Here is a 27,984-nt window from a genome sequence, read left to right as displayed (position 1 = left end):
TAATGTTCGAGTTGTGAGATTTTGGTTTTGTTGTAAATATTTATTGGTAGTAAAAACTGGAACGGCAAATCAAAACATAAATGCGCAACAACCGTAGAAAAAAATCAACAAAACACTATTATACAAACGCTATTTCAGCAGCATGTTTGAAGATGGCAAATGATTCTGCTGATCATCATCAGACTGCAGGTAATATGAAACACATTACGTTATAATGGCAGTTAAAATATAGTATATTATAAAAATGTAATAAAACTCTCATCGCTTAACTTTATGAACGTACAGTAGCTGAAACAGTTCGAATTTACCCCAATTTGATGAGCACTATTGTAGGTAATTTTGTGGGATTATGTTAGCTTTCGTAAGCATAGTCTAAGAACAGGTTTTCATGTACAGGTGTACTAAAAATATCAATCATTTCGATGGTATTCAAGTTACTCAGGAAAAGAAACAAAGGTTTTTTCGACAATTATGGACAAAACTAAGTAGTGACATCATTCGCAATAAGCCTCAACGTGATTGAACAATATTCTGAGAAACATTTGTTTCACTGACTTGACAATGTGTTGCTCTTTTTTTTTATGAGTTGGAAAGATTTAACCCCTTTAACCTAATTTCCTCTACAACCCACTGTCATGAAAAGTCGTTTCCGTAAGTACTTTTGAAGCTTTTTTGGAACTTGAAAAGGAGCATGGATAATTGGATATTGCGTTCACAAAATAACACAGCTGCTTGTAAATTCATTGGAATTTTCTGTAGAAAAATAATGATTCACAACTTTTTTAAATACAGTACCATATGTTTAAAAACATATTAAATCAATCTCACATTTGAATATTTTACTGCCACAGTATTTAAATTTTGTAAACTCTTTCATTTCTACGTAGAAAAAATAGTTGGTTAAAAACACAGAAATTACAATTTACCTTGAATCATTCCATGAGATTTGACTGATGGTTTCATTGCATCCTTGCTGTCCCCATCTTTCGATCTTTTCTGCAATAAAGCTCTTGAATTGATTTCCATTTTCGAATCTGAAAAGCAACTTGCTGTAACAACCTCTCAATATGAAATTAGCTGTGACAATTCCTGAACGCAGCCTTAACAAGAACTGTGTAAGAGTTTTACAGAAGCATAGGTTAGTTTCGGGATTTTGTTCTTTCACGTTGATGGAATACACAGTAGACCTCCCCAATCCCCAGACTTTCTTTTGTTTTCATCTATATTGTGACTTTTCTGCATGGGTTTTCAATGCTGATTTCAAAAATATGCATAAAATTTTTTTTCGATTAACGTCTGGGAAGTTATTCGCTGTTGCTTAGCAACAACTTTTCATAAAAATTACAAAAATCTCCTTTAAAACCCCTTTACTTTTAACCTAGTATGCTGATATCTAGATTATCTGAAAGCATTTCTTCTGCTGAAGAATTAAAAAAAAAATTATTAAAATTGGACAATCGGTACCAGAGTTATGACCGTTTCAGTACCCAGATTACGCAGTCACGCATGACTGATTTTTGTTAATTTATTGCCAAATGATACTAGAAAAATGGTGAAAGTTGCTGTCAAGGTGTTTTTGAGGGTAAGAAGTTCAAAAAATATATTAAAAAGTGTTTCAGAGCAACAGAAAAAAAGTTATTAAAACAGTGATACGAACAGTCATGCATGAATGATTTTGTCGCAGTCGCTTCATTCCTACAACGAGATGTATTCCTTAGGCACCACAAATGTTAAATGCCTGGAGTCATATACAGTATAACGTGGAACCGATCATCTCAATGTAGCTAACATCTGGGTACCCATTGCACTTGATGTTAGAATACACGCTTCATTGCTCGGAAAGAGCTCTGATCAAGTGCAAGATGGTCACGGTCCGCCACAATTTCAATAGCATCTCTCACCCAGCATAATGTAGTCTATGTATCTAAATCATGTGGCAAAAAATGGATTAAGTCAGCTGAACTTAACGATAACCTTCTGTAATGCATTTCAGGTTTCACTATTGATCAGTTAGCATTTTCTACTTGTATCTTGTATGATTATATAACGTATTGTATACACTTCTACTGCCTAATATTCCGTGTGTTTTCATGTATCCATCATGGATCTGAGGAAGAGTAAAATGAACAATGGTGGTTTGCTTGGCAATTTGCAGCCTTTAAAACATTTTAAGGAAGGACAATTTAGACCAACTACTGGAGATGTTCTTCAGAAATACATACATCATCTTCAATTAAATCCTCGTAACCACCAGAGTGGGAAGCTCGCAGCTTGGGATACAGCAGTATGTCTAGCAAAAGTATGGCAGCCTGCTTGCATTCCACTGATGACAAAACAAAATTATTCGTTTGGTTGATGAATACAAGAAATACAAACATGCCAAAAAGGAATTTGCTGCCTTAATTAAATTTCAAGAAACACTGACAACACGATTTATGATATCTGTTAAGAATGCCAAAAATCTTATTAACAAAAACAAAACAGTGCTACCAGAAGATAAGGCAGAAGGTATACAGTTTCTTAAATTACTTGAAACAAACCAACCAGCATCTCTTGGACCCCTTGATAGAAAGAGGTTGAAACGCTTCAAGAATTATGCATTGAAGAATCGAATAAAGGTAATAAAGTATGATGTATGTTTGTTCCCAGTATGCTTAACAGCCTAATGATTATTAAAGTAACATACCTATTAATTTTTGATACGGATGCATAAACAAGACATTTTTTACAGATAAATGCAGATTCGACTTAATTTATTGGGAAGATGACGAGCAGGGTAAATTAAGTCCTGAGGTAGATGGTTGAGAATCTGCATTTATCTGTAAAAAACGTCTTGTTTATGCATCCGTATCAAAAATTAATAGGTATGTTACTTTAAAAATCATTAGGCTGTTAAAGCGTACTGGGAACAAACATACATCATACTTTATTCGATTCTTCAATGCATAATTCTTGAAGCGTTTCAACCTCTTTCTATCAAGGGGTCCAAGAGATGCTGGTTGGTTTGTTTCAAGTAATTTAAGAAACTGTATACCTTCTGCCTTATCTTCTCATAGCAATGTTTTGTTTTTGTTAATAAGATTTTTGGCATTCTTAGCAGATATCATAAATCGTGTTGTCAGTGTTTCTTGAAATTTAATTAAGGCAGCAGATTCCTTTTTGGCATGTTTGTATTTCTTGTATTCATCAACCAAACGAATAATTTTGTTTTGGATATTTTGTTTTGTCATCAGTGGAATGCAAGCAGGTTGCCATACTTTTGCTAGACATACTGCTGTATCCCAAGCTGCGAGCTTCCCACTCTGGTGGTTACGAGGATTTAATTGAAGATGATGTATGTATTTCTGAAGAACATCTCCAGTAGTTGGTCTAAATTGTCCTTCCTTAAAATGTTTTAAAGGCTGCAAATTGCCAAGCAAACCACCATTGTTCATTTTACTCTTCCTCAGATCCATGATGGATACATGAAAACACACGGAATATTAGGCAGTAGAAGTGTATACAATACGTTATATAATCATACAAGATACAAGTAGAAAATGCTAACTGATCAATAGTGAAACCTGAAATGCATTACAGAAGGTTATCGTTAAGTTCAGCTGACTTAATCCATTTTTTGCCACATGATTTAGATACATAGACTACATTATGCTGGGTGAGAGATGCTATTGAAATTGTGGCGGACCGTGACCATCTTGCACTTGATCAGAGCTCTTTCCGAGCAATGAAGCGTGTATTCTAACATCAAGTGCAATGGGTACCCAGATGTTAGCTACATTGAGATGATCGGTTCCACGTTATACCGTATATGACTCCAGGCATTTAACGTTGGTGGTGCCTAAGGAATACATCTCGTTGTAGGAATGAAGCGACTGCGACAAAATCATTCATGCATGACCGTTCGTATCACTGTTTTAATAACTTTTTTTCTGTTGCTCTGAGACACTTTTTAATATATTTTTTGAACTCCTTACCCTCAAAAACCCCTTAACAGCAACTTTCACCATTTTTTTAGTATCATTTGGCAATAAATTAACAAAAATCAGTCATGCGTGACTGCGTAATCTGGGTACTGAAACGGTCATAACTCTGGTACCGATTGTCCAATTTTATTAATTTTTTTTTTAATTCTTCAGCAGAGAAAATGCTTTCAAATAATCTAGATATCAGCATACTAGGTTAAAAGTAAAGGGGTTTTAAAGGGGATTTTTGTAATTTTTATGAAAAGTTGTTGCTAAGCAACAGTGAATAACTTCCCAGACGTTGATCGAAAAAATATTTTATGCATATTTTTGAAATCAGCATTGAAAACCCATGCAGAAAAGTCACAATATAGATGAAAACAAAAGAAAGTCCGGGGATTGGGAAGGTCTAATACACAGCTAGCCTACTTCTAGGTTTATATGTGGTTGGGGTATAGGCTACATTTTAAATTTTTGTGACCGTTTCCATTAACCGAGTAGCCTATTACTGCATGGGGTGAAAAAATGCAACAAAATGGCGTAATTTACTCGAATAGCTTCCAACTGCGCAGTGCTTCAGTAACTTTAACCACAGGTACAAAGCAAGCACGACGTAGCCTTTGTTCATTCTTACCGGTTTTTACGTTTCATTCACACATGATGACAAGTGCCACGGTAGCCTATATCAGGCTACACGTTGTCTGGAGGTGACTTACCAGGTTTTGACGACCTTTGTGTACTTGTATCTTCATTTTCGGAATCGTCAACTCGACGTACAAGAGCTAGAATACCAGCATAATAGTTTTGAGCACTCCTAACTCGAAGTGGGTAAAGACTAAGAGAGCTAGCCGACAAGTGACGTTTGGATAAAAATCTCTGAATGGTTGAAATAAACAAGTAGCCTAGAACAGTCTTTAAAATTCGAAGACGAATCTCGTTCCGTGTAGGACTGTAGGTACTTAAAGTGTTATTTCTTTAGATCGACTATTCTTACAAGCGGTTTCTGAGATGGGCGAGAACTGTATTATTTGCTACAATACTTCCGCTCAACAGCAAATAAGTTACAAAGAAAAGCGAGTAATTATTCAAAAAAACACGCGACAACTACAGTGAGCCTGGTCAGGGCTGTTGATTTACCTCGGTGCTTTCGACGTGGGACAGTGCCGACAGTTTCTTCATGGATGTGGTGAGACCTAAACAGTTCAGTTTATTGTTTTGCTGGAATAATATAATAAGAATTAAACAAGATATTAACGGTCAAAATATCACACAAGTTCATCACAAATAACAACTAAGGCAATTTTCACATGCAGAGAATGACCGAAGTGTGTGTGACGACTTAGCAAATCGTTTGACAAAACCACACGGTGCTGTGCAAATAGCCCGAAAACTGTCATTCACTAGCGAGAATGTATTAAAATGAAGACGTAAAAGAATGATACTTCTTATCTGCCAAGCTAAGTCTACATTCTTCACAATGTAAATATTAACGACCTGTTCTAGCCTGATGTCTACTTTGTTACTTCAGTCTTCTTTGCTTCACCAAACGTTTAACATCAATAAAATTGGCACAATAGGTGAGAGTCGTTTTAGAGCATTTCAAGACCCCTGATCCCAAAAATGCACTTATATTTTTCGAATAGGATGTAGTTTTTCAAAATCAGATAATTTTCAGGTTATTTTTCTTGTGATGTACTGATTCATAACCATGTTTATGCCTCCCTTTTATAAATCACAGTTCATTTCAACCCTTGCTTGTGTTTTAACTTTTCTTATTTGGTTGTTTTGTGTTTTTGTTTTACTTTATTGCTTAATTTCACTCTGTTTACTGCATTGAATGAAAACATTCTTATGAGAACATTCTTATGAGAATGAGAACATTCTTATACCCCGAGACAGTGTTTTTTTTAAGGTGTTTTTTTAAGTAATGTGTTTTTTTAAGTGTTTTTTTAAGTAATGTGATTGCGATGTAACAATACGAGTTTCCCCGTACGCAAAAATGGCGCGACAGTAGTGTTAAAAAGTCGTAAGAAGTTTGATGGGCATTTTCAGGTTTTTTGAGCATTTTATCTTTCTATATAGAAAAATATGTACTGTGAATCCATCAAATTTCTCCAGCGGTTTTCCAAAATTTGGACTTGCAACTACAGTAGAAAAGTAATGGTTGTTTCTCGCTATGTCTTAAGCAAATATGGCTATTTTTTGGTATTTAAATGAAACACTTGCGGTCTCTTAAAACTACTTAGCGGTCACCCAAACCAAACCTTAAAAAAACCCTGCCCCGAGACATCTATCAAGTAGAAATTTTACTTTGCAAGGGGCAGGATTATCCTGACTTTATTGCAACAAATGTTTTGTGATATAGATTTTTGTGGTTCAAAACTGTATCTTTTGTACTAAACCTATACCTTGAAAGCACAACTCACGATTTAAATATAATCTCGCTAGCAAAAATCGCGGTGAAGGATCTTGCACTATTGACCATACACGGAAACACACAATCCTGATCAAACAATAAATCATCATCATCATTGTCAGCCATTGTTGTTCTACTGCAGAATGAAGGCCTTCCCCATATCTTTATAATTTTGTCTGTCTTTGCACGTTTGTGTCCAGTGTTTGTCGAATTGGTAGAGTTCATCTCGCCATCTTGTTTTCTGTTTCCCTCTTTTGCGTTTATTGTCAAGCGGTATCCAGTCAGTAGCTCTTCTTGTCCATCTGTTGTCAGTTGTTCGCATGATATGTCCTGCCCAATTCCACTTTAAACTTTTTATTGTTTGAATGATATCTTTGATTTGTGTTTGTTGTCGTATCCATTTGGCTGGTTTCCTGTCTTTCCATGTAGTTTTTCATGTGATCTTTGCGCAGTACGTAGTTTGAGTGTTAGTGCTTTCGTTAAGTTCCATGTTTCTGCTCCGTATGTCATTGTTGGGAGAATGCATTGATTATATACTTTTCTTTTCATTGAGGTCGGTAATTTACTTTTAAATATTGAGCTCGCTCTTCCAAATGCCTGCCAACCAAGTGTAACTCTTCATTTAATTTCTTCTTCTTTATCAGGTGATGTGGTTACTATTACTACTGTTACTACTACTAAACAATAAATACTACGATATTAATACTACAAAAGTGCTCAATACCAAGAAAAAAGCCAAGCAGAGCACATTACATCAAATATGATATAGTTATTACTCTCTAAAACCTCTACAGTCTACAACCTGTTTCACCCTAAAAGGTGGATCATCAGAAGATCCTTATTCAAATAGAATCAATCCTAATTATATCTTTTTTGCATGGACTATGTATGTGACATTTTTATAGATATATTTGCATTACCGAAGCAGTTGCTGGTTTTAGAACAATCTGTCCCAAGTGATAGCTGAAATGTGAGAAGGGCATCAGATGATCAGTCTTTTGAAAAAGTGCCAAACGCTTGCAAAATTTTCGAAATTTGACAAAAACATGCGACACAAATTCAAACTCCACAGCTGCTGTTGTATAAAACCTACTTTGATGACGTGAATAAATTTTGCTTAACTCGCCAATATCAAAGGCAAAATAATTGAAAACTCACTGGACATTGCGTCGCTTGGCTCGAGGGGATTCTCGGCAAAGCTAAAAATATACGATGTGATGAAAACCATTAAGTTGAGCTTAAGATTTTGGAAAGCAAGCACTGGTCGATGTTAAAATGCGTTTTGAATGAAAAAAAAGAAATACAGCTAAAAATGAGGTATGCTTGCTTCTTTGCGTATTTTAACACGTAGGCTTCCAGACGACGAAACAAAATCGCGATTTTGCTTGTGAATCATGCCTCTTCCTTTTCAGAAAAAGGCCTTCTTCATCTAGGGTCAACCAATTTTGTGAATTTTTAAAGCAATTGCTCCTCGATCTAGATAGCTCCTTTCATGGCCACCTAAAGATACGGCCTGATTTGTCACATTTTGCAGAAATTTCCAGGTTTTTCTAACTTTGGGCGAACGTTTAAATAAATTTTTCTAAAAGTTAGATTTTTACGCTTTCTTTATTCTTTTCCCCAGATGACACAATAGGTTTTAACATTCTCACATGTTGCAAAACAAAGAAAATTTGATTTCGAAGATTTTAGTCAGACTGTTAATTTTCAATAACAGTCTGATTTTGCGTATTTCAACTTACTTTTTCTCATTTGCTACTGCTTCCCCAAGGCAACAAAAAAGTTTTTTGTCATTAGGAAACCGCAAAAAGTAAAAACATCTCAAAAAATGTCAGTCAAGCACTAGCAGTAGCTGTAATCAAAATCTGCAAAATGTGACAAATCAGGCCGCATCTCTAGGTGGCCATGCTCCTTTATAGAGAAATATTTGCGAATCGTGCAAATTAATAAAAAAATGAGTGCATCCTAGACTCATTGACTTTTGTAGCTTTGTAATAAAATTACAAGAAAAAAAACTTGAGACATAACTTTGGAAATACTTACCACGCTCTTTTCATTAAACCTGAAACAAGAAACACTTTTTAGCGAACAAGGTTTTAATTATAACCAGTTCGACATCAAGTGGCTGTGTTCTATGCATCGTATTTTGCCCAAATAACATTTTTTCATGAATCGTTTAACTAAAAAAAAACTAATTAAAAGAATTAAATTAGATTAATTCTTATCCCGTCCGCCACGTTAGTTCAGTGGATACGTGCCCGGCTCAAGATCACGCGGCGCAGGTTCGACTCTCGGGGTGTGCGCTTGAGCTACGCATTCTAAGCACTGCTCTCCATTCAGCGGCACCTAGTGAATGGAATAATTCCCCGGCAACAACACTTCAACAATCGGAAACTTCACTCTGCCAATCTCGGTAAACGGCCCTGTGTCAAGAGCCTCTACAAGTGCGAAACTACCAGGAATGGTTATTCAATCAAGGCTTTGTCAGTCCGAGGGTAAAGATTCAAAACCAACCAACAACCTAGCACAAAAAGAAATCAAGCATTTTCTTTTTCTAGTCGTACAAAAAATCATTTTAAAAATGGAACCGAATTTCATTCCTACGTTAGCACCAAGCTTGAGGGAATGGATTTAAAATAATGTACCCGGTTGCAGCTATGCCCAGACTGTCTGCATTGTAAAGAACTAAGAGTAACGAAATATCTGCTGACAAATACAAGGCTATGTAAAACCACATTCTTATGATAATTCCAATAACAAAATGAAAGCACCTACCAATAAACCAAATCCAACACCAGCATTAAAATACTTCGCTAAAGAGACTTGGTTATGCACAATATGTCAGTTGTGCTGAAAAAATACATTGAAATTTGATGTTTACAGCTTTCTGGTTGGATTCTCCTATTGGTATACGCTATAGTATATACAGTTCACTGATGCATCAAATATCCACGTTGAGAATCTTAATGTTTGAGTAACCAACTGCAATGATACCTGGATTTCTTGTACGGGAGTTGAATGGAGGGAAGAGAAGGGGAAACCCCTTCGACGTCAATCGTCGGACTGGTCGGCACAAGAGAGTCACCTAGCAGTAAAAAAAAGTTCGGCTCAAGTCGTGATTTTTTAAATGTGTCAAATCCGTGAAAGCAAAAAAGGATTGTGCTAGATTCCCTCAATCAATCAAACTATAAAAAGGAAAAAACGTTCTGCATTGAAACTGTATGGCACAGACAAGTTATTGTACAAATAAAAAAGGTAACTTATTTTCCAGAATGTGCGCATGATTAAGAGAATGTATAAAAATGATACAAATTATACCAATAAACTGTGTACAAGCACCGTATGGCACACTGGTACAGTGACTAGCAAAAGAGTATAACCAGTCAATTAGGCAGCCATTTTGTTGAAATGCGAAAAACCTATCTGATAGATAATCCTGTGCGTTTTCCAAGTTTGTAAGAGTTTCAAACACAGACTCGGCCACTGGACCAAGTTCAAAGCAATACTTTATGCTGTAGCTTATCACCTTAGTCTGCAGAAGATTGGTGTTTGTACTCGTCTGCAGACGTTGACTCAGTGACTCACTGCGAACATGACGGATTTTGTTGTCTGGGTAGGACTATTAGCCATCAAGTCCCACTGACTACAGCAGCTTTTCAATTGCTTAAAAAGATATCGTAAGGCAAAATAAACAGTTTTAAATTACTTACGTGGACCGCTGAAAGAACGATTGCCAAAGTATTCGTTCATAGAGTTGGTAGAAGATACCTTGAAAAAAATACTTTGTTTATGTATACCGTATAGAAAAGGTGGATCAAACTAGTACACTAGACTATTTTAACCGTTGTAATGTGTTTTGACTTTACAATGAATTAATTATAATTCAAGACTTTGATCATTTTTTTCTGCAATTAGTGCACTTTGCTTTTAGTGCAGTCATCATCATGCTGTACAAGATGGTTATATTGCTTTATTGTGAATAAGAATTTTTGGAAAGCATACTCACATGATTACTTGAATATTCTTCGTTGGTGCATATGAAGAGTTTGTAAGAATGTGAAAATGGAATAAATTCTTTTCCATTCTCATCATATAAAGGCACCTCACAACTCCACTGTCGCATCCCTTGAAAATAACATATATGCAAAAAGCTAAATTGGCAGATGATTCCAAACAAAGTGTAGTTTCACAGTACTTAATCCTTACACTTCACATATATATATGTGAAACATAGAAATGTTGCTTAGGTGCATGCAATAGATTGTGCCAGTGAATAAAGAGCCAAGTTGGAGTTAGTGAGAATAGAACCACCAAGGTTGATTTTGTCACTTCCTTATTGACAAAGATTAGCTCTTGTGTTGAAGATACGGAACCACTAGATTAAATCAGTTTACATAATACAAGCTTGAGAGATACTTACTGAAAGAAATGGTCACTGATTTAGTTCGAATACTTTTAATACATTTAGGAATTCCCACAAGAATATGATCGATTGCAAGCTGAAAATAGTGAATCAAATCAGTTGATCAATGCAAATGATCAATGTAATCATATTAAGTTCTTCCAAGTAGATCACATTGATATGAGCATAGTTTTAACTGATTCCTCACAACCAAAGCACAAGATAATATTGTGCAGAGTTAATGTACCGGTAGCAATGACTACGAGTTTAGGAATCAGTTCAAAATTGTAACATGACATCATAAAAAATTACTGTCACTTCACACGAGCTCTTAAAAGAGCGACATGCCAATACAGTAGTCCCCGCTTATTAAGCCCACGGGCCACGATTAATGAATTTGATCTACTAGTCTGAAATTACTTCCATTTATTCCTGTAAAAAAACCTGTTTAATAAGCCCAAATTTTGACAACATTTGCTTGAATTTGTGCAAAAAGGCGTTATAATTTACTGTGTGTCACAATCAATGTGCAAGGCCTCGCGTCGGGCTGCTTTGCGTCTTGACAGAATGTGCTGTTTTCATTGTGGAATTTTGAGCGATGCGTTATTATCGGGTATTGACCTGAAGTAACCTTTGAATGAGAAATCTGTAACGTATTTCTAGAATCGTCTGTAAGTATGCAACTCTGGAATGTTCTGTTGTTTTTCATGATTTCTGAGCGTCGTATGTCATGACGTCATAAGGATGTTTATTAGTAAATGTCCGATTGCGAAATATTTATTATGCAAGAATCTTTTACCCTTTAAGTTTACTTACGTGACATTCTTTAGACTTCTTTAAGCTTCTGCTTGTTGACATTTATTGCAACTTGACAGAACAATGTGACATTACGTAACCTTCTCGATGTTACTAGACCGAAACAACCTTCTATAAATAGTGGTGTAATTTGCGTAATGATTATTATGGGAGTTGTATTATTATGAGTTGATTATGAGAGTTGTGTTATGGGTTGTGGATTGGTAGTTGGTGCAGAAATTATTGTTGATTGAGAGTTGAAGTAATCGAATACAAGTAGATGAGAATTGGTGCTGAAATAAATTGTATTCGAAATTAGAGTTATTTGAGAAGCCGTTCGTTAAAGTCCTTCAAGAAGTTAGATTATCATTTCACTAGCAGAACCATTCGACATTTAATTGACTGCTTTTCGGTTTGACCCATTAAACTACGTCATTGAACCTTTCCAAGTCTTTTTCCTGGTAAGAGATAGAAAGAAATCGTGACACTGTGTTTTGTCTTGCTTTGAAAAGTTTACACTTTATTACGCTGCTAACTCAGTTCTTAATTTAACTTTTTTTTCACAAACTGTTTAATCAGGATCTCATTTCATTGGTTTGTGCAAAACACGGTTAGTTGCTCACACAACTCACAAAAAACGCAATTTTTGAAAAGAACCAATGGTTGTATAGTGTGTAAAGTTGTTAAAAGTAGTGTTGGGCGATATATCGAATTTTCGATACGATATCTTTTCAATATCGTTCGATATTTTAACTATTACTGCCCTAACTCGTAACTGCAAACCCCTACAAAAACGTTGCCAAGGCCAAACGGCAAAAGTTGAAATTGCCTCGACAATTGCTGTGAACGTTTAGCCTATTACGAAAAAAACTGTACCAACACATGTAAAATTAGAAGCGAAAAATATAAGAGTAGTCTCTCCCGACCGCACTGTTTGATTTGTTGTGATGTAATAATACCAAAAGTAGCGATAAAGCAAACAACGCGATACGCACGCTGTTACGGTAATCCACGTTGAATAACTCATGGGGAGGAAAAGTAAGTTAATTTTGGGTTGATTCAACGTTCGAGTCAGCACAAATCGATCTAATTTTCCCGGCGGTTATATTGCATAACAACAATGCCCAATGAGAAATTTACGTTTGTTTTACATTCTGGGTTTTTTTTTTCGCTGAGATTTTTCGGTCATTTGTCCGAAATGTCTTGAAAAAATTCGGTCATTTTTTTATGATGAAAAAATATCCTTTCAAGTAGCTGATAGTCTGATACAAACCAAAATTTGCACTTCCTGACTAGCTACAATGTTCATTAAGTTTCGCTGAGAAACGTTTTTTTCGGATATTTTGAGCAAATTGACTCTATATTTTTTCGGACATTTTGTCCAAATTGACTATATTTTTTTTTCGGACATTTTGCTAAAAAATCGGTTAATGACCGATAAATGACTGAAAAAAAAAACAGTTTACATTAATTTGACATCTAGCGACGTTGAATTATCATAAAATAACGTTAATTGCTCAACCAAATACCGGTAACAAATTAATAGCTCCCTGCGTGAAGATTGCTTCGATTTACGTATGCACTAACATAATTTCGGCACAATTGGGATACTGCGAGCATCACAAAGTTTGTTTGATGAAAAACTAGATTTCAGAATCGGAATCATCAGATGCTGTATCGGAGGATGAGGTTGTCGTGTCATCACTGGAATCGGACACATCAAGAGGCTCATCGCTTGGCTGTAAATCTACACTGTCTTCGCCGTTCGAAATGAAGCGTCCATGTGTTGCCGCTTTCGTGCTTTGATACCCATCTCCATGCCTCTTTCGCAGAGCTCCATCAGGGTATTGACTAAGGAACAAATGTATGGCTGTGGCATAACGACTGGGAGGAATGTCTAACTTTAACCCTAACCTTACAAGCGCTAGTGTGGCCTCGGCATTTTCATTGCCGACGCTAATGCGCCATTCATGCATCTGCGTCGGAAATCACCTCGGCAATTGCCGATACTAATTTCGAAGACCGAGAAACTCTTTTCTTAATTAGAACAAAAATATCGAAAAGTATCGAAATATCGAGTATTTTTTCAAATATCGTATCGTTTTGTTTTTTTCAATATCGCCCAACACTAGTTAAAAGATTTAGCTTTTTTTGGCCATTGTACAGTCGGCCATATTCAATTATGCATATACGAGTAGGCACCAGAAATTTATCCCCCACTTAATAAGCCCAAATTAGTTCAGTCCTGAAGTGAGCTTAATAAACGGGGACTACTGTACAAAAATGGATTGTCATTACTAAATATTACAAATAATTTGCACTAGCATATAAAAATGAATTTTTTCTTTAAATGTAGACATTGAGTTAGTGAATCGAATCCCAGGTTTAGTTTTTCAGTATCAGTATATTTTATTATGTTAGTACTGTATCATACAAATATTAAAATGCCAAAGATATTTGATAAAATAATTAAAAATTTCAAGTGACACAGATTTAAAATCATTAACAAATCATGGCCATAAGCCTTATTGCAGTTAAAAAAACAAAGTAGTTGCTGCACTTGCAGCGAAATAGCTATTTATCTACTTAGTATGCCCACTTCCAAATCTGTAGGCATGGGTTTGATGCCGTGTTGAGTCATAACAAAGACTTTTTAAAAGTGGTACTGAATCTTGTTTCTGCTTGGCACTCAATGAGATACACCACCATGCACTTTGCATATGCTACAATATCAGAATAGGCTACTGATCATAGCACACAAAAAAGTTGGGGATCAGCAAAGAACTGTGTTGTATTTCCAGACGTTTAATATAAAATAAGCAATAATAATAGTAGTAACCAACCAAGTGAGAAAACCATTTACCTCTTGTTACTTACTGATTTAGTGTATCAAAGCAATGCAATATATAGTAAGAAAGAAACGCAAAACAATCAACTAAGGAACGTGGTACAGAACGCTTAATTGATTACACGCGTTGGTGGTAATCAATTCCAGCGTCTGTACCAGAAAACGCTAAATGTTATTACGTAGTGAGGCAGGTCACAAGTTACATAAAATCAACGTAAATAAAATGACGACTATAAAAAACTGTAAAAGTGATTATATATATATATTTGCTCTTTTTGATTTTTTAAGCAATTGTTATGCAAAAAACTGCTTATACAAACATCATTTAAGAAACTCCACATAAAAAAAACAAAACTCATTGAAATAAATATCAATTTAACAATGCTACACTTGCTACTGTGTTACTTGATTACCTCTATGTCATCCTGAATTTCTGGTAAACAAGCTGGATTGATTCTAAAACAATGTTTAAATTGTAAAAGCAACTTATGTATTAATCAGAGTTAAAGAATTTCAATAGCATTTGAAAACAAATCAAGTTGTTGATATGCATATTGACCCACGCCTAACTAACTTTATTATCAGCATAAAACACTTTCGGCCTGCAGTGTTGGTTCCTCATAAAACGTACCCCAATGGAATTAAAAACTCATTTAGCTAATTTGATGAACAATATTTAACTATCATTGTACATTGCAACTATGCTACTGCTACTGCAAACATTGCTACTGCAACTAACTATCATTGTAACTATCATTATCATTGTATCATTTAACTATCATGTACTCAGTTGCGCCTCTATACGGCTGCATTGACACTGTCTGCTTTGTAAAGCGCTGAGGAGCAACGCATTCTGCGATGGATACAGCGCTATATAAAAACTAACATTATTATTATTTATCATAACATGAATATTAATTATTTATCATAACATGAATATTAACTGCTGCACAAGAAAAGCTTTAAAAACACAAAAAACAAAAAAGTTCAGCATTAGAAACCGGTTTGTGGAAAAAACACGATGGTTGTACGAAACATAAAATACATCTAGATGGAACAGGTATATATTTGGAGCAGTATTTAACAGATACATACTTTGGTACTGCACTTGTAGACAATGTATACAAATTACAAAGATTTGAGACTACAGTCCTTGTTCATTCTTATTTGTGCCATTAACAATAGATAATAATTTATCTAGCCCATAACCTTACGATGCACTAAAGTGAAGCTTGAACTTATAAACACATCCAAGATAACCCAATAGCCTTGTGTCGTCTGGGTAAGAAAATGGCTTCAATGGCATGTTGATGTTGCAATCATAATTTACATATACAGCCTAATTTTAAGTTAGTTGACCTAAGGTAAAAAATATGCACAAAATAGTGAGCAACATTCAATTCCATATGATGCACCACCATGGGCTCTGTTAGAGGGGGGGCCGCGGGGGTGATTACCTTCCCACCAATCGGAGTGGGGGGGGTAACTAATGCAAAATTACCCCCCCACTAATGTAGAGATAAAAATTTCATTTTTAATATATATATTTTTTACTTTTGTGTTTTATTTTCATGTTTTTATTTTGTTGCACAGCTTTTGAGGTTTTTGCTTGGAAACTCCGACTCGTAAGACAACGCCAAGTCATCTATGGCCAATCTATCCTGTCAAAAATATACGTATTACAATGCGTTATGTGTGACGTCATAGTTTCTCACTGCTACAAACTGTTTAATTTTGCTTTTACCACTCACGAACGAAACCCACTACAGTTGCACTGTTTCAATGTCTTTATATTTTCGGTTGTTGTAAAAGTTAATGCATTTTAGCTTTTATTTTTTTCTGGATTGAACGTAGGCCTAGACTCCAGATGCTGAAACTTTTCCTTTCACTGTGGATGTTACGGCATAGCCAATAGCCATAGGTTATCGTGTTGTATTCATGCAACTGTAAATTAAGTTATAGAAAACTTTGGCGTTAACGCTTTAAATCTTTTAAATCTAACCATTTAGCATCTGAAGTGCAAAATATGAAGGACTTGACCCATGGAAGAATACAGAGAGGAATTTTTGCATACAGAGAGGACTCTTCGAATACAGAGAGATCTCTTTCAGTCAAAATTGTCTCAAAACCTCAAAAAATGTGGCAAATGTTAAAGAGCTTTTGCTCACGATTTTAGATTTGTTGAAATAATTTTTCGATTGTAAATTGTGCTAAAATTTTGCACCTTCGGCGCGAAACATGCCGCCTAAGAGGCTGTATAAGAAACTGAAGCTTTCAGTAATGCGAAGTGGGTCTGGGGGGCGACCTCCCAGAAGTATATGTGATGCGATCATCCAATAAGCCCCCTGTCGATGTCAAAACATCGTTCCCGCCCCTGCTTAAATTACCCCCCCACTCTCAGGAAGTGTCCGGAGCCCCTGTGCACCACTAATTATTGCTGGCTATTTTTTTACATCAAGTTTCCTGAAAATACAAAAATTGAAATTAAACTAGCCATCACTGTTAGAGACTGAAAGACTTTGCAAATTTTCAAGCTATTACATACTAAATTTATTAACCGTTTTTCTAGTTTAGCACTTCATTGCTTTCCAGGTGCAGCTCATTGCTTCTCAACTTTAAATAAAGAGGAGTTATTATTTGAAAGAAAATTTTTATTGCAACAAGCTACCTTGAGTACCGTAGCCAATAAGTGTAGGCTACAGTAAATTACACGTTCACTAAAAATAGCAAACCAACCATTTCTAACAAAGCATCAACCTAATCCACAATATTTTTGCTTATACTGCAACATTTCAATCAATCAATCATTCAATTTTAAACATCTGAAGCAATATATGTACGAGGTCGAGACCAAAGTTTAGCCTACCCAATTCCAAACATTCGCCTGTTGTTACCTGCATCAAATCGTCAATTTCTTTGATTTGTTTTCATTATTTATCACCCAGCAAAGTTGCCAGATTTTTTAAAAGTTCCAGCCCAATTGCTGCAAAAAAGTACCGGTGGCGGTATCCCAATCGTCAAAAGTGGCCCAAAATATGACATAATAGCCATACTAGCAAAAAATATAGTCAAAATTGAAAAAAATGTTGATGAAAATCGAACAAAAACCAAATGAAAAAAACGCGACTGCCGAAAATTTCCTGCGACTTCAAAACAAAACTAACCCAACTCCTTGCTGAGGAGTTCTCGGAAAACCGTGAAACTGGCAATTTAGTTTTTTTATAGAGTTGCCAGATCCTTTCTAAAGTTTGAGGTCAAAAACGATGGGTAATAGAGCAGAAGTTATCTCGATTTTCAGAAAATGGAGTAAATTCGAAGTTTCATTTTTCACAAAAGTTTCGGAGTTTAGTTTAACAATTTTGGATTTTATTTAAATCAAATAAGTCCCAAATAGATCTGTTTATGGAAGAAAAAACTAAAACTGTGCTCATATTATTCGACTTAGCGTAGCCTAATGCATATTAGCGCACACCACTAATACCATTTACTTGCTAATAAAGTGGTCAAAGAGTTTTGTACCCCTTAACGAATTCGTGTTGTATCCATGCATTGGCTAGTGTCATGTTAATTCAGAATTTGAGTTCGGAGTCTGGTTTCGTGAAGCCGTGAAGTGAAGTACTGCGAGCCCAACACGCTAACCAGTCGGCAACAGTGGCCGAGTGGTTAGCGTGTTGGGCTCGCAGTCTAGAGCCTGCATGTTCGACTCCAGCCACCCGCACTTGCTGTTGTTTCTCTGGGCAAGAAACTTTACGATGATTGCCTCTACCCAGTGATCGATTTCGAGTAATGGGTAGTGTACGTAATGTTTTACAAGCCGTGTACAGCTCGGCTTGGCTAAGAGTTCTCCTTATTACGTCAGGATACACCTAGCTGCGTCCGACAATATCTGCAACCTCCACTTGTGTGTTAACGCGCGTCTTTCTCCTCACTGTCCAACAGCAGCAGACCAATTGTTCGGAGTTTTAGCGGTTTTCTATTAAAGAACGAAACACATATGAATAGGCTATTGGCACAGAATACGCTAATAATTTTGTTTTAGTTAGTTTGACAATTATGGGTCTATGGTACTATAATAAATTCACAATGTTATTTACCAAACTATTTTGTGTCCACGGTGCAGATAATCCAAAGTGACGCAATTAAGCGGATGATTCCAATACACAGCAACAAACAAAACAATACCACTGCAAAGGTCTAATACAAAGTTTTGCTGTGAAATAAAACAAATAACATACGGTAACTACATTTCAACTATTTCTTTTCTCTGCATTATGACTACTAGGCCTACCTCTAGCTCTGACGTTGCAACCATACTCAACAAATGAAATACTGTACATAAAACTCGGTCAGTGAAAGAATTTACATCATAGAAACGACGCTTTCGTTGGTGTTGTCCATCTGCCAATCTTCTTCGCCACACTCGACTTCCCAGAGATACCAATAAGATGAGGTCATCGTCTCTTCGTCGCCGAAGCGAAAACAATCCTTTAGCAATCCGCTAATTTGCATTCATCAAATGCTGGCATTTGCACAACAATCTAACCTCTTAGTGTAATTTATTAAGTTAAGAGTTTATTAAGTTAAGATCCAATTTACGCTTCATTTAACTGACCAGCGTGATGACGTCGCACACAACTTACGGCACAAACAAAAAGATATAGCCTAAAATATTCTACACTCCACCCAAAATATGGTACTACATCTAAACAACATATTTTACAAGCAAAATATTTTAACAATCATTTTCTTCATTTCTACACAACCACATGGGTGGCGCGCCTCTAAGTTGTTGGTCAGCAGGAATGATTAAACACAATTTGGTGATGGGACGTTTAATTTCGTTGTTTTTTGTTTTTACCAAAACCGACCGAACCACTTCATTTTTGTCAGGATATGTCTGTAGTACACGGCCTAAAAGCCATTGTGATTTCGGAACAGATTGATCAACTAACAAGACAATGTCATTTTGCTCCAGATTTTGTCTTAGCTTTTTCCACTTCTGACGATGAGCAATTGTTGGCAAATACTCCTTGATCCACCTTTTCCAAAAGACATCAGCGAGGTATTGTACCTGTCTCCAACGATTAGACCAGTTTACATCACTTTCCGTGGTCTCAGTCAAGGGCAAATTATTATTTGGTTTTACCATTAGCAAATCGTTCGGTGATAGCGGTTTATCGTTTTTTTCTACAAAGGTGATGGGAGTCAAGGGTCGAGAGTTTACAATTGCTTCTACTTCCACAAACAGTGTGCTCAAATTCTCGTCCGTAGCCTATATGTATTGCGTGGAGACAAAGACAACAAGATTTTTCGTACTGAGCGTATCAACCTTTCCCACGCTCCCCCGTGGTGACTGGCTGAAGGGGGATTGAAATGCCAGTCTATTTCCTTCTGAAGAAGGAAGTTTTCAATCCTTTTCTGATTCCAGGTGCGCATAGAACTTCTTATAACCTTTTCCGCTCCGACAAAATTCGTTCCATTGTCCGAATAAATGTGAGATACCTCGCCTCTTCTGGCGATGAATCGTCTCAAGGCGTTTATGAAGGAATCAATAGTCAAGGAATGTGCAATTTCCAAATGAACTGCTCTTGTTGTTAGGCAGGTAAAGATACATCCATATCTCTTAACTAAACTCCTACCCTGTTTTACATTGATAGGACCGAAGTAATCAACACCCGTGGCAAAAAAGGGGTGTTGATTTGTTTGCATGCGACAAGTCGATAAATCAGCCATCAGTTGCTCACCAGGTGTCGCATTCTGTTTCTTGCATACTGTACAGTCCTTTATCACTCCTCGAATGGCAGAGCTACCTTTCTCCACCCAGTATGCAGTCCGTAGCGCTGTGAAAGTATGGTTTATACTGGAATGACCAGCAGTCACGTGAAAATGTTGAATTAGGCTACCAGTTTAGTTAGCCATGAATTATGAGGCAAAATGACTGGATGCCTCAAATTGAAGTCTACTGGTGCCTCAGACAGACGTCCGCGAACTCTAAGGGTTTCTTCATGCAAAAAAGGGTTCAACTTAAGCATAGCATTAGGACAATTTTGTTTCGATGCATCTTTACCTTTGGACAAAAGTCGAAACAGTGCTGGGAAACATTTCCTTTCTCATGTTGTAGCAAACGTTTTTCGGCTACCTTCAACTCATCTACAGATAGCCGCGGAGATGCATTTACCTTTCCAGAAGGCCTTGAACCTTTCGACTTGAAATCGACTTGAAAGAAAATCAAAGTATCTCAGCCACCAGGCAGTTGCCTTTTTCAATCGATATAGCGATGAAAAACTACTAATCAAACGGTCGGTAGGCGTTTCTGCATTGAAACATGAAAAGACCTGACTGGTAGGAACAACTCGTCTTTCAAACATAGGAAATTCATCCGACAGTTCAGATAGTTTCTCCAGCTGATACGGCCAATGTTCAGGAGACTCGACCAGGAATTGTGGACCTTTCAACCACCGAGAAGATTCGACAAGTGCACCAGCAGACATACCACGAGACACATCGTCTGCCGGGTTGAGCTTTGTAGGCACATACCTCCAGTTCGCAATCTCACTGTGTCGCTCAATTTCCACCAGTTGGTTTGCTACGAATACAGGAAATCTCTTGCGGCTGTTGTAAATACTCTGTAACACCGCGGTAGAATCAGACCAGAACACTGATTCACAATCTTTCAACCTCAGCTCCTCCCGAAGTAGTACATCCAACCTCGCAGCAGCAACTGCGGCAAGCAGTTCCAATCTTGGAATTGTAGTGGCATTGGAAGGAGAGAGATGACATTTAGACATTAAAAACGTACAGTACGCGTTTGAGTTTTGATCGACCATCCGAAGATATGATACGGCACCATATGCTACACTAGAAGCATCAGCAAAATGGTGCAGCTCATATTTTGTGATGACTCTATCGCCGGGGGGTTTCAGACATCTTTGTACACGCATGTTCTCTAACAAGGGAAGACTGGCAAGCCACGCCCTCCAGCGGTTAGCATGCTCTTCAGCAATTGGCTCATCCCAGTCGTATTCATTCAAATTTCTCAAGATCAGCTTAGATTCAAGCGACACCGGGGCTACAAATCCAAGTGGATCAAACAAGGAGTGAGACATAGACAAAATCCCCCTCCTTGTATATGGTTTCTCAGGAATTTCCACTTTCACTAAAACTCGTCTCTTCGAACGTCCCAGTGGACCCCAAGAACACGCTCGTTAGCGCAACTATCCATAGCTAAACTTTTGTGAAACTGAGAATGTTGGTCGTTGGGAACCTCATCAAGCCCGTCTTCATTGTTAGACAGCCACTTGGTCAAATTGAAACCGGCCATGCTTACAATCGATCGGAGTTCCTTTATTAAACACTTAGCCCTCATCTACGGTTGCCACTGACAACAGACAGTCATCAACATAGAAATTATTGTTCACAACCTCTGAAGTTTTTGCAGAAAACTCATTGCCAAACAGATGCGCGGCATGCTTCAGACAAAACGAGCAACAACTAGGCGATGACGTTGCACCAAATAAATGCACAGTCATCCTACACGGGACAGCAGGCTTCGCGACATCACCGTCAGGCCACCATAGAAAACGAAGTGCGTCTCTGTCATCAGGCTTGACCTTGACCTGATGGAACATCGCTTCAATATCAGCAGTAATGGCTATGGGCTCCTTTCTGAATCTATTCAGAACACCAACCAAGCTATTGATTAAGTCAGGTCCCTGCATAAGGTTTTGATTAAGCGAATCTCCTCTGTACTTTGCTGCGCAATCGAAAACGATTCGCAATTTTTCAGGCTTTTTCGGATTAACAACGCCATGGTGGGGAAGGTACCAAAACAAATCGTTCAATATTTCGTGTTCAGGAACTCTTTCCGCATAGTCTCGCTCGACGTAACCTTGCATCACAGAAACGTATTTCTTATGATAAGTGTCATCATGTATCAAACGTTTTTTCAATGTCTTCAACCTGCCTTCTGCCATGGAGCGATTGTTTGGTAACTGAATATCTTTATTTCTCCACAGTAAAGGAAGTTGGAAATGTCCATCAATTAACTCAACAGACGTTTCCATCATATCCAAAGACACTCTATCCTCTCTAGAGTTAGGACAGTCTAACTTTCCAGGGTAAACATGTTCATGAGGTGGCAACAAGATCTCATCATCACGAGAAGCCGACAAGAACATGCAGGAATAGTCACACGTTTTCTCTAATGCGCCCGATGCTTTACAAATGGATGGGTCATACAACACCCAGCCTAGTGGAGTCTTCATAGCAGCAGGAGAGCCTCTTTTGCCGTAGCGACTATCTAACACAGACAGTAAAAATGGCGCATCGGCACCGATTAGAAGGCCAACCGACTTGTCTTCCAATTCGGGAAACCTTATCCCTTTCAGGTGGCTAAGCTCTTCAATTGCTTCAAAGTCCGGGACAGGTTTTGCTCTGACTGGTACCTTGTCAACAGTCAAGACTTCGGACAAACATTCCTCTGTTTCACCATTAAGTGGTTTCACAATCAGAGACAGCATCATGCCCTTCATTGTCTCACGTTTTGTTGCCATAGTCTGAATGGGTACCGTACTTCCCTTTCTTCCCCAGTAGCGTTCAATCTTTTGGCAACGCTGACGTCACAAAACGACATTTCCGAACCTGAGTCAAGAAAAGCGTAAGTGGTGACTTCCCTGCCGTTGCAGCTAACCCTCACTGGAACCGTGAGGAGGAAAGGCTTTCCAGAAGACCTTTCACCGTTTACGCTATGGCACGCGTTTGTGCATACTGTGGCATCTTGACCGCCGTCATGCTTGTGCAGCAACGTGTGATGTAGTCCCGTGCATCCTTCCACCGTACAGCTTTCCTTCGACTTGCAATCAGCGGCTATGTGCAATTTTAAAAGGCATCTAAAACACAAGCCTTCCCTTTTTAACATCGCAAAGCGTTCATAACGATTCAAGTCTAGAAACTTACTGCACTTGTCCAACCTGTGCTGGCCCTTGCACAAACAGCATTGTCCAAATCTATTAACACTAAGAGAGGGGGAAAGACTTTCTGATCCAGTGTTGAAAACCCCAACTTTGTGACGTCGGACAGGAGGTAGTGGCTTAGACTCCTTAGACTTCCTTCCGGGACCGAACACATGACGACCAAATAACGAGTCTGCAATTTCAGACTGCTCACGTACAAAAGCAGCAAAGTCACAAAACTTTGCTTGATGACCTGTTTTTCTTTGGATTTGGACAGAGGTCTTTACCCATTCTACAGCCAAATCATGGGGCAACTTCTCCACTAAATGCAGCATGGTCCCCAATGAGTTGAGGCTCGCATACTCTCCAATGTCTCTGAACGTTGTTTAGAGACTTGTCCAGGACAACGCAGAATTTGGCCAACCCCTCTACATCTTCTGCTCGCAACTGCTTAAAAGCTTTCAGGGTCTCCTCACAGCAGTTCGCTATGATATGAGGCTGGCCATAATCATAGTACAATCTCTGTCGTGCAAACTTGTAGCCCTGAGTTTCATCGGCTGTGTAATGCCCAACCTTTTCTCGAACACGAGGAGAACATTGCTGAAGTAGGTATACCAGCCGCAACTCGTCGCTTGGCAGTTTTGAGGCGATATGCGCTTCAAAGTTATGAACAAACGTTGAATACTGCAATGGGTCACCATCAAATTTCTGGATAATTGGCCTTGGCAAAAAGGAATCTTCTATTGGGCCTCCGCTATGACGACTATCTCTCTTTTCATCAACTGGTTGCCGCGATTGCGAAAACCCTACCACAGTTGGCTTTTCGCTTTCCTTTGTGTCATCAGTGGCAGGAACATAAACGGACCGTCCAGTGTCTAAATCTACACTACTGTCCCAATTACCATCCGATTGTTGGAGATATTTTGACGGCAGTGAAGCAGAATTATTTCGCATCGAAATAGGTGGACTGCGTTCAGTGGAATTGCGATGCTGGTTGACACTTTCAAAACCAGTCTCATCCAAAACCGTAAATTGGCGACCGCTCTGAGATTCTTCTTCCCAAGCTTCGGCTTCCAATTCAGCCATTTCAATTTCCCTATCCGCCTCTCTCATGGCGGCTGCCCGTTTGGCAGCTTCTTGTCTTTCAGCTTCCAAAAATCGCTCTGCTGTCTGTGCCTTTGCGAGTTTGGCCAATTTCACTCTACTCTCTCGTTGCTTGAAGCGTGTCGACGACGCTGCAGAGCTGCGGCTGCCTCGCGAAGAAACATTTGAAACGCTATCAAAAGCAGAAACTGAACTTTCGGGCAAAGGGGGATAACCTTCTTTAACTGACATTTTAAATTTAGGTCGGACGAACAACTTGAGATAAAGTGAATAACAAAACACATGCAATTTAAATCAAACTAGTCAACAATAATCACAATCAGTAGGCTATGTAATAGCAAATACCAATTAAATCGAATTAGTCTACACAACAATAATAGACTAAACAGTAGCCACAGAATCTTACAACACTATAAAGTAAGAAAAGGCACAATTACCATCAGTATGTAATAGCAGATGTCAATTAAATCAAATTAGTCTAAGTTATAACAACAATAATAGACTAAACAGTAGCCACAGAATCTTACAACACTATAAAGTAAGAAAGGCACAATTACACTAGTTTGAAAACTGATGTACGTAATGTTTTACAAGCCGTGTACAGCTCGGCTTGGCTAAGAGTTCTCCTTATTACGTCAGGATACACCTAGCTGCGTCCGACAATATCTGCAACCTCCACTTGTGTGTTAACGCGCGTCTTTCTCCTCACTGTCCAACAGCAGCAGACCAATTGTTCGAAGTTTTAGCGGTTTTCTATTAAAGAACGAAACACATATGAATAGGCTATTGGCACAGAATACTAAATAGACAGAACGCTAATAATTTTGTTTTAGTTAGTTTGACAATTATGGGTCTATGGTACTATAATAAATTCACAATGTTATTTACCAAACTATTTTGTGTCCACGGTGCAGATAATCCAAAGTGACGCAATTAAGCGGATGATTCCAATATACAGCAACAAACAAAACAATACCACTGCAAAGGTCTAATACAAAGTTTTGCTGTGAAATAAAACAAATAACATACGGTAACTACATTTCAACTATTTCTTTTCTCTGCATTATGACTACTAGGCCTACCTCTAGCTCTGACGTTGCAACCATACTCAACAAATGAAATACTGTACATAAAACTCGGTCAGTGAAAGAATTTACATCATAGAAACGACGCTTTCGTTGGTGTTGTCCATCTGCCAATCTTCTTCGCCACACTCGACTTCCCAGAGATACCAATAAGATGAGGTCATCGTCTCTTCGTCGCCGAAGCGAAAACAATCCTTTAGCAATCCAATTTACGCTTCATTTAACTGACCAGCGTGATGACGTCGCACACAACTTACGGCACAAACAAAAAGATATAGCCTAAAATATTCTACAGGTAGTACCAAATTTAAGTCATAAGCTAGGCCTAAGTAGAGTAGACAACCGGAAACAGACATTGCCGTCGGCTGCAGCGTGGGTCAGGTGTACGTCGGATGACCGATGTCGGATGGCGTACCGTACACCGATGCATAGCGCTCAAGTCCGCTTTCCCGCAATGCAGGATAAAGATAATAAAACAAACAAGTAGGAGTGGTGTCAGAGTTTCAAAAAGTTTGCATACCCGTAAGTTTCTTTTTCATAAAATCATAATACGAAAGGTTTGTGCCAAGTGTAGAAACATGATTAAAATAAAGTCACTAGTGTTTTTATTGACAAAATACAAGCTTCGAAAGCAGACTGACAAAGGGTGGCCACTGGCCAATTGTTACTGAGTTAGATAGCAAATTGTTCTATGGTGCTGTAGCTCATAGGCCTACACTTGGAGCAGCTGGGGCCCATTTTTTGTGTTGTGACATTTTATTTATTTGCTTCAGCTAAGTTATGCACAGTACTTCACACATCCATATGGATTGGAATTACATGTAGGCTAGTATAGGGAAAAGCCTACAAACTGCTCAATCTTCCTTGTACAACCACTTTGGCCTACAAGCAACATCATAAAATTTTGATCTTAGATCGACATTAGTAGGCTATTTAGCAGGGTAGCCTACAAATTAGGTTATATTCGGAGCAGGCGCGGATCTAGGAATTTTTTTCGGGAGGGGGGGGCAGAAAATTTGAAAATCAATTAAAATGAAAGAAAAAGATAAAACAGATATGAACAATGATAGGCCTACTACGACATATAGCTTACAATATGCCAGGGGGAAGGTGGGGTTAGTTGAGTCATGTTTCAGATTTTTCCTTATATTTTTTTACTTATTAAGGCACCTGCAGCTAATAATTAAGGCACCACCCCCTGGATCTCCGTTGTTACAAATCTTTTAAACAAAATTGGAAGCTCTGATTGGTGCTATGGTGAATTGAGACAAACTGGTAAAGTTTCACAGCCCAAAGTTGAGAACTTTTTGAGTTACGGAAAGTTGAAGTTTGGGGGGGCTGAAATTGAGTGGTTTTATTAATTTTCACATATTTTAGACTGTTCTGCAGTTAACAAACCGCTTTGACTTCCGTTGTTTTGCATTTTATGTAAAAGATATGTGCATGCTGATGCAGTAAAACCAATAAATTTGAACTTTTTTTCTAATTAAAGCAAGACTGATAATGATGATTAGACTAGGCTAATTTTGATAATGAGGCCCATGGGCCCCTGGGGTAACGTTGTTCACCCCTGGTTAAGAAAGTGAGGGTTAAAGACTTGAGTGACCTAAACAATTTTTGTTACACCATTAATCCAATTTGTTATTGCAATGGAAATATCATAATTTTAGAATCAAAATACTTTAGTATCCCTACCATATCTAAAAACACCATGTCGCTTTTTAAAAAATGGAGCATGGGGCGGGGGAGGGAATAGTTGTCTCTGTGTATTTAATTATTAGTTATGTGCCTGTGTTGTCGATTAGAATTTGTTTTGTGGTGTTGTTATTGTGAAAATATACCTTTTCCATCACTTTTGGTGCTAATTCAAACCGGGCCTTATTCACAACACGTGTATCTAATAAGGCCCGCTTGAGACTTTTTTTATTTTTTTAATATTTTACAACCCCTTTAACTTAGAAACTTGCTTCATAGATATGTTGTTTAGATAGACCCAAAGTATCCTCATTCCAAGTTTCGTTCAAAATTATGCAGTATTTAGAAAAATATTGAGGTTTGAAAATTAGCGGGCCATATTAGCTGCAGGTGCCTTATAGATACACCTGATGATGTACGGGCCCCATGTGAGCTGCCTATATGGGGCCCGTACACACTGTGTCCGCGGGCATCACATTGAGCCAGTATGGGCTTCCCATATTCATTTATGGGTTTCGTGTGGGTTGCTTCAACCCACATATTAATGTGGGCTGCCTATATGTAGGCTAATCCATAAATCTAATACAGGCTGCCCATATGTAGGGGAGATGTGGGACCAATGATACAAGGGGAGCAATACAACACAGCTCGTTTTTGATATCTACTCAAAATTAACTTTTTTTTGGTAGTTATTGGAACGTGATTACATAAACCTTCATTGCCATG

General features: G+C 37.8%; 3 protein-coding genes across 3 annotated transcripts; all 3 read right to left on the bottom strand.

The window, feature by feature from the left end:
• Positions 1-279: 279 nt before the first annotated feature.
• On the bottom strand, positions 280-15,778 carry LOC145769344 (uncharacterized). The gene is made up of 12 exons (XM_082580958.1): positions 15,638-15,778; positions 14,837-14,879; positions 10,799-10,877; positions 10,385-10,503; positions 10,089-10,146; positions 9,373-9,463; positions 8,422-8,440; positions 7,537-7,577; positions 5,100-5,155; positions 4,679-4,744; positions 927-1,034; positions 280-753 (listed from the first exon to the last, which is right to left on the bottom strand). Exons 1-12 carry the CDS (start codon positions 15,727-15,729, stop codon positions 713-715), a joined length of 813 nt encoding a protein of 270 aa, XP_082437084.1. The 5' UTR covers positions 15,730-15,778; the 3' UTR covers positions 280-712.
• Positions 15,779-18,782: 3,004 nt separating this feature from the next.
• Positions 18,783-21,529, bottom strand: LOC145785462 (uncharacterized). Its single transcript, XM_082597147.1, has 3 exons — positions 20,602-21,529; positions 19,753-20,263; positions 18,783-18,921 (listed from the first exon to the last, which is right to left on the bottom strand). Exons 1-3 carry the CDS (start codon positions 21,527-21,529, stop codon positions 18,783-18,785), a joined length of 1,578 nt encoding a protein of 525 aa, XP_082453273.1.
• Positions 21,530-21,778: 249 nt separating this feature from the next.
• On the bottom strand, positions 21,779-22,975 carry LOC145785363 (uncharacterized). Its single transcript, XM_082597053.1, has one exon. It carries the CDS (start codon positions 22,973-22,975, stop codon positions 21,779-21,781), a length of 1,197 nt encoding a protein of 398 aa, XP_082453179.1.
• Positions 22,976-27,984: the final 5,009 nt, after the last annotated feature.

Source organism: Aplidium turbinatum, chromosome 1, assembly GCF_918807975.1.
Source record: "Aplidium turbinatum chromosome 1, kaAplTurb1.1, whole genome shotgun sequence".
Taxonomy (NCBI): domain Eukaryota; kingdom Metazoa; phylum Chordata; class Ascidiacea; order Aplousobranchia; family Polyclinidae; genus Aplidium; species Aplidium turbinatum.
This window is presented reverse-complemented; position numbering and strand designations above follow the sequence as displayed.

Bases quoted from the DNA above. Each gene is read 5' to 3' on its own strand.
- LOC145785462 (XM_082597147.1), bottom strand. From the start codon at position 21,529: ATGTCTCACTCCTTGTTTGATCCACTTGGATTTGTAGCCCCGGTGTCG. The intron at 20,264-20,601 runs GTAAATGCATCT...ATACTTTCACAG, and splicing joins GTTCAAGGCCTTCTGGAAAG to CGCTACGGACTGCATACTGG. The intron at 18,922-19,752 runs GTTGATACGCTC...AATGCAAATTAG, and splicing joins CACGGGGGAGCGTGGGAAAG to CGGATTGCTAAAGGATTGTT.
- LOC145785363 (XM_082597053.1), bottom strand. From the start codon at position 22,975: ATGGCAACAAAACGTGAGACAATGAAGGGCATGATGCTGTCTCTGATT.
- LOC145769344 (XM_082580958.1), bottom strand. From the start codon at position 15,729: ATGCCATTGAAGCCATTTTCTTACCCAGACGACACAAGGCTATTGGGT. The intron at 14,880-15,637 runs GTAAGGTTATGG...ACATTGTTTTAG, and splicing joins AAGCTTCACTTTAGTGCATC to AATCAATCCAGCTTGTTTAC. The intron at 754-926 runs GTAAATTGTAAT...ATTTTTCTACAG, and splicing joins ATCTCATGGAATGATTCAAG to AAAATTCCAATGAATTTACA.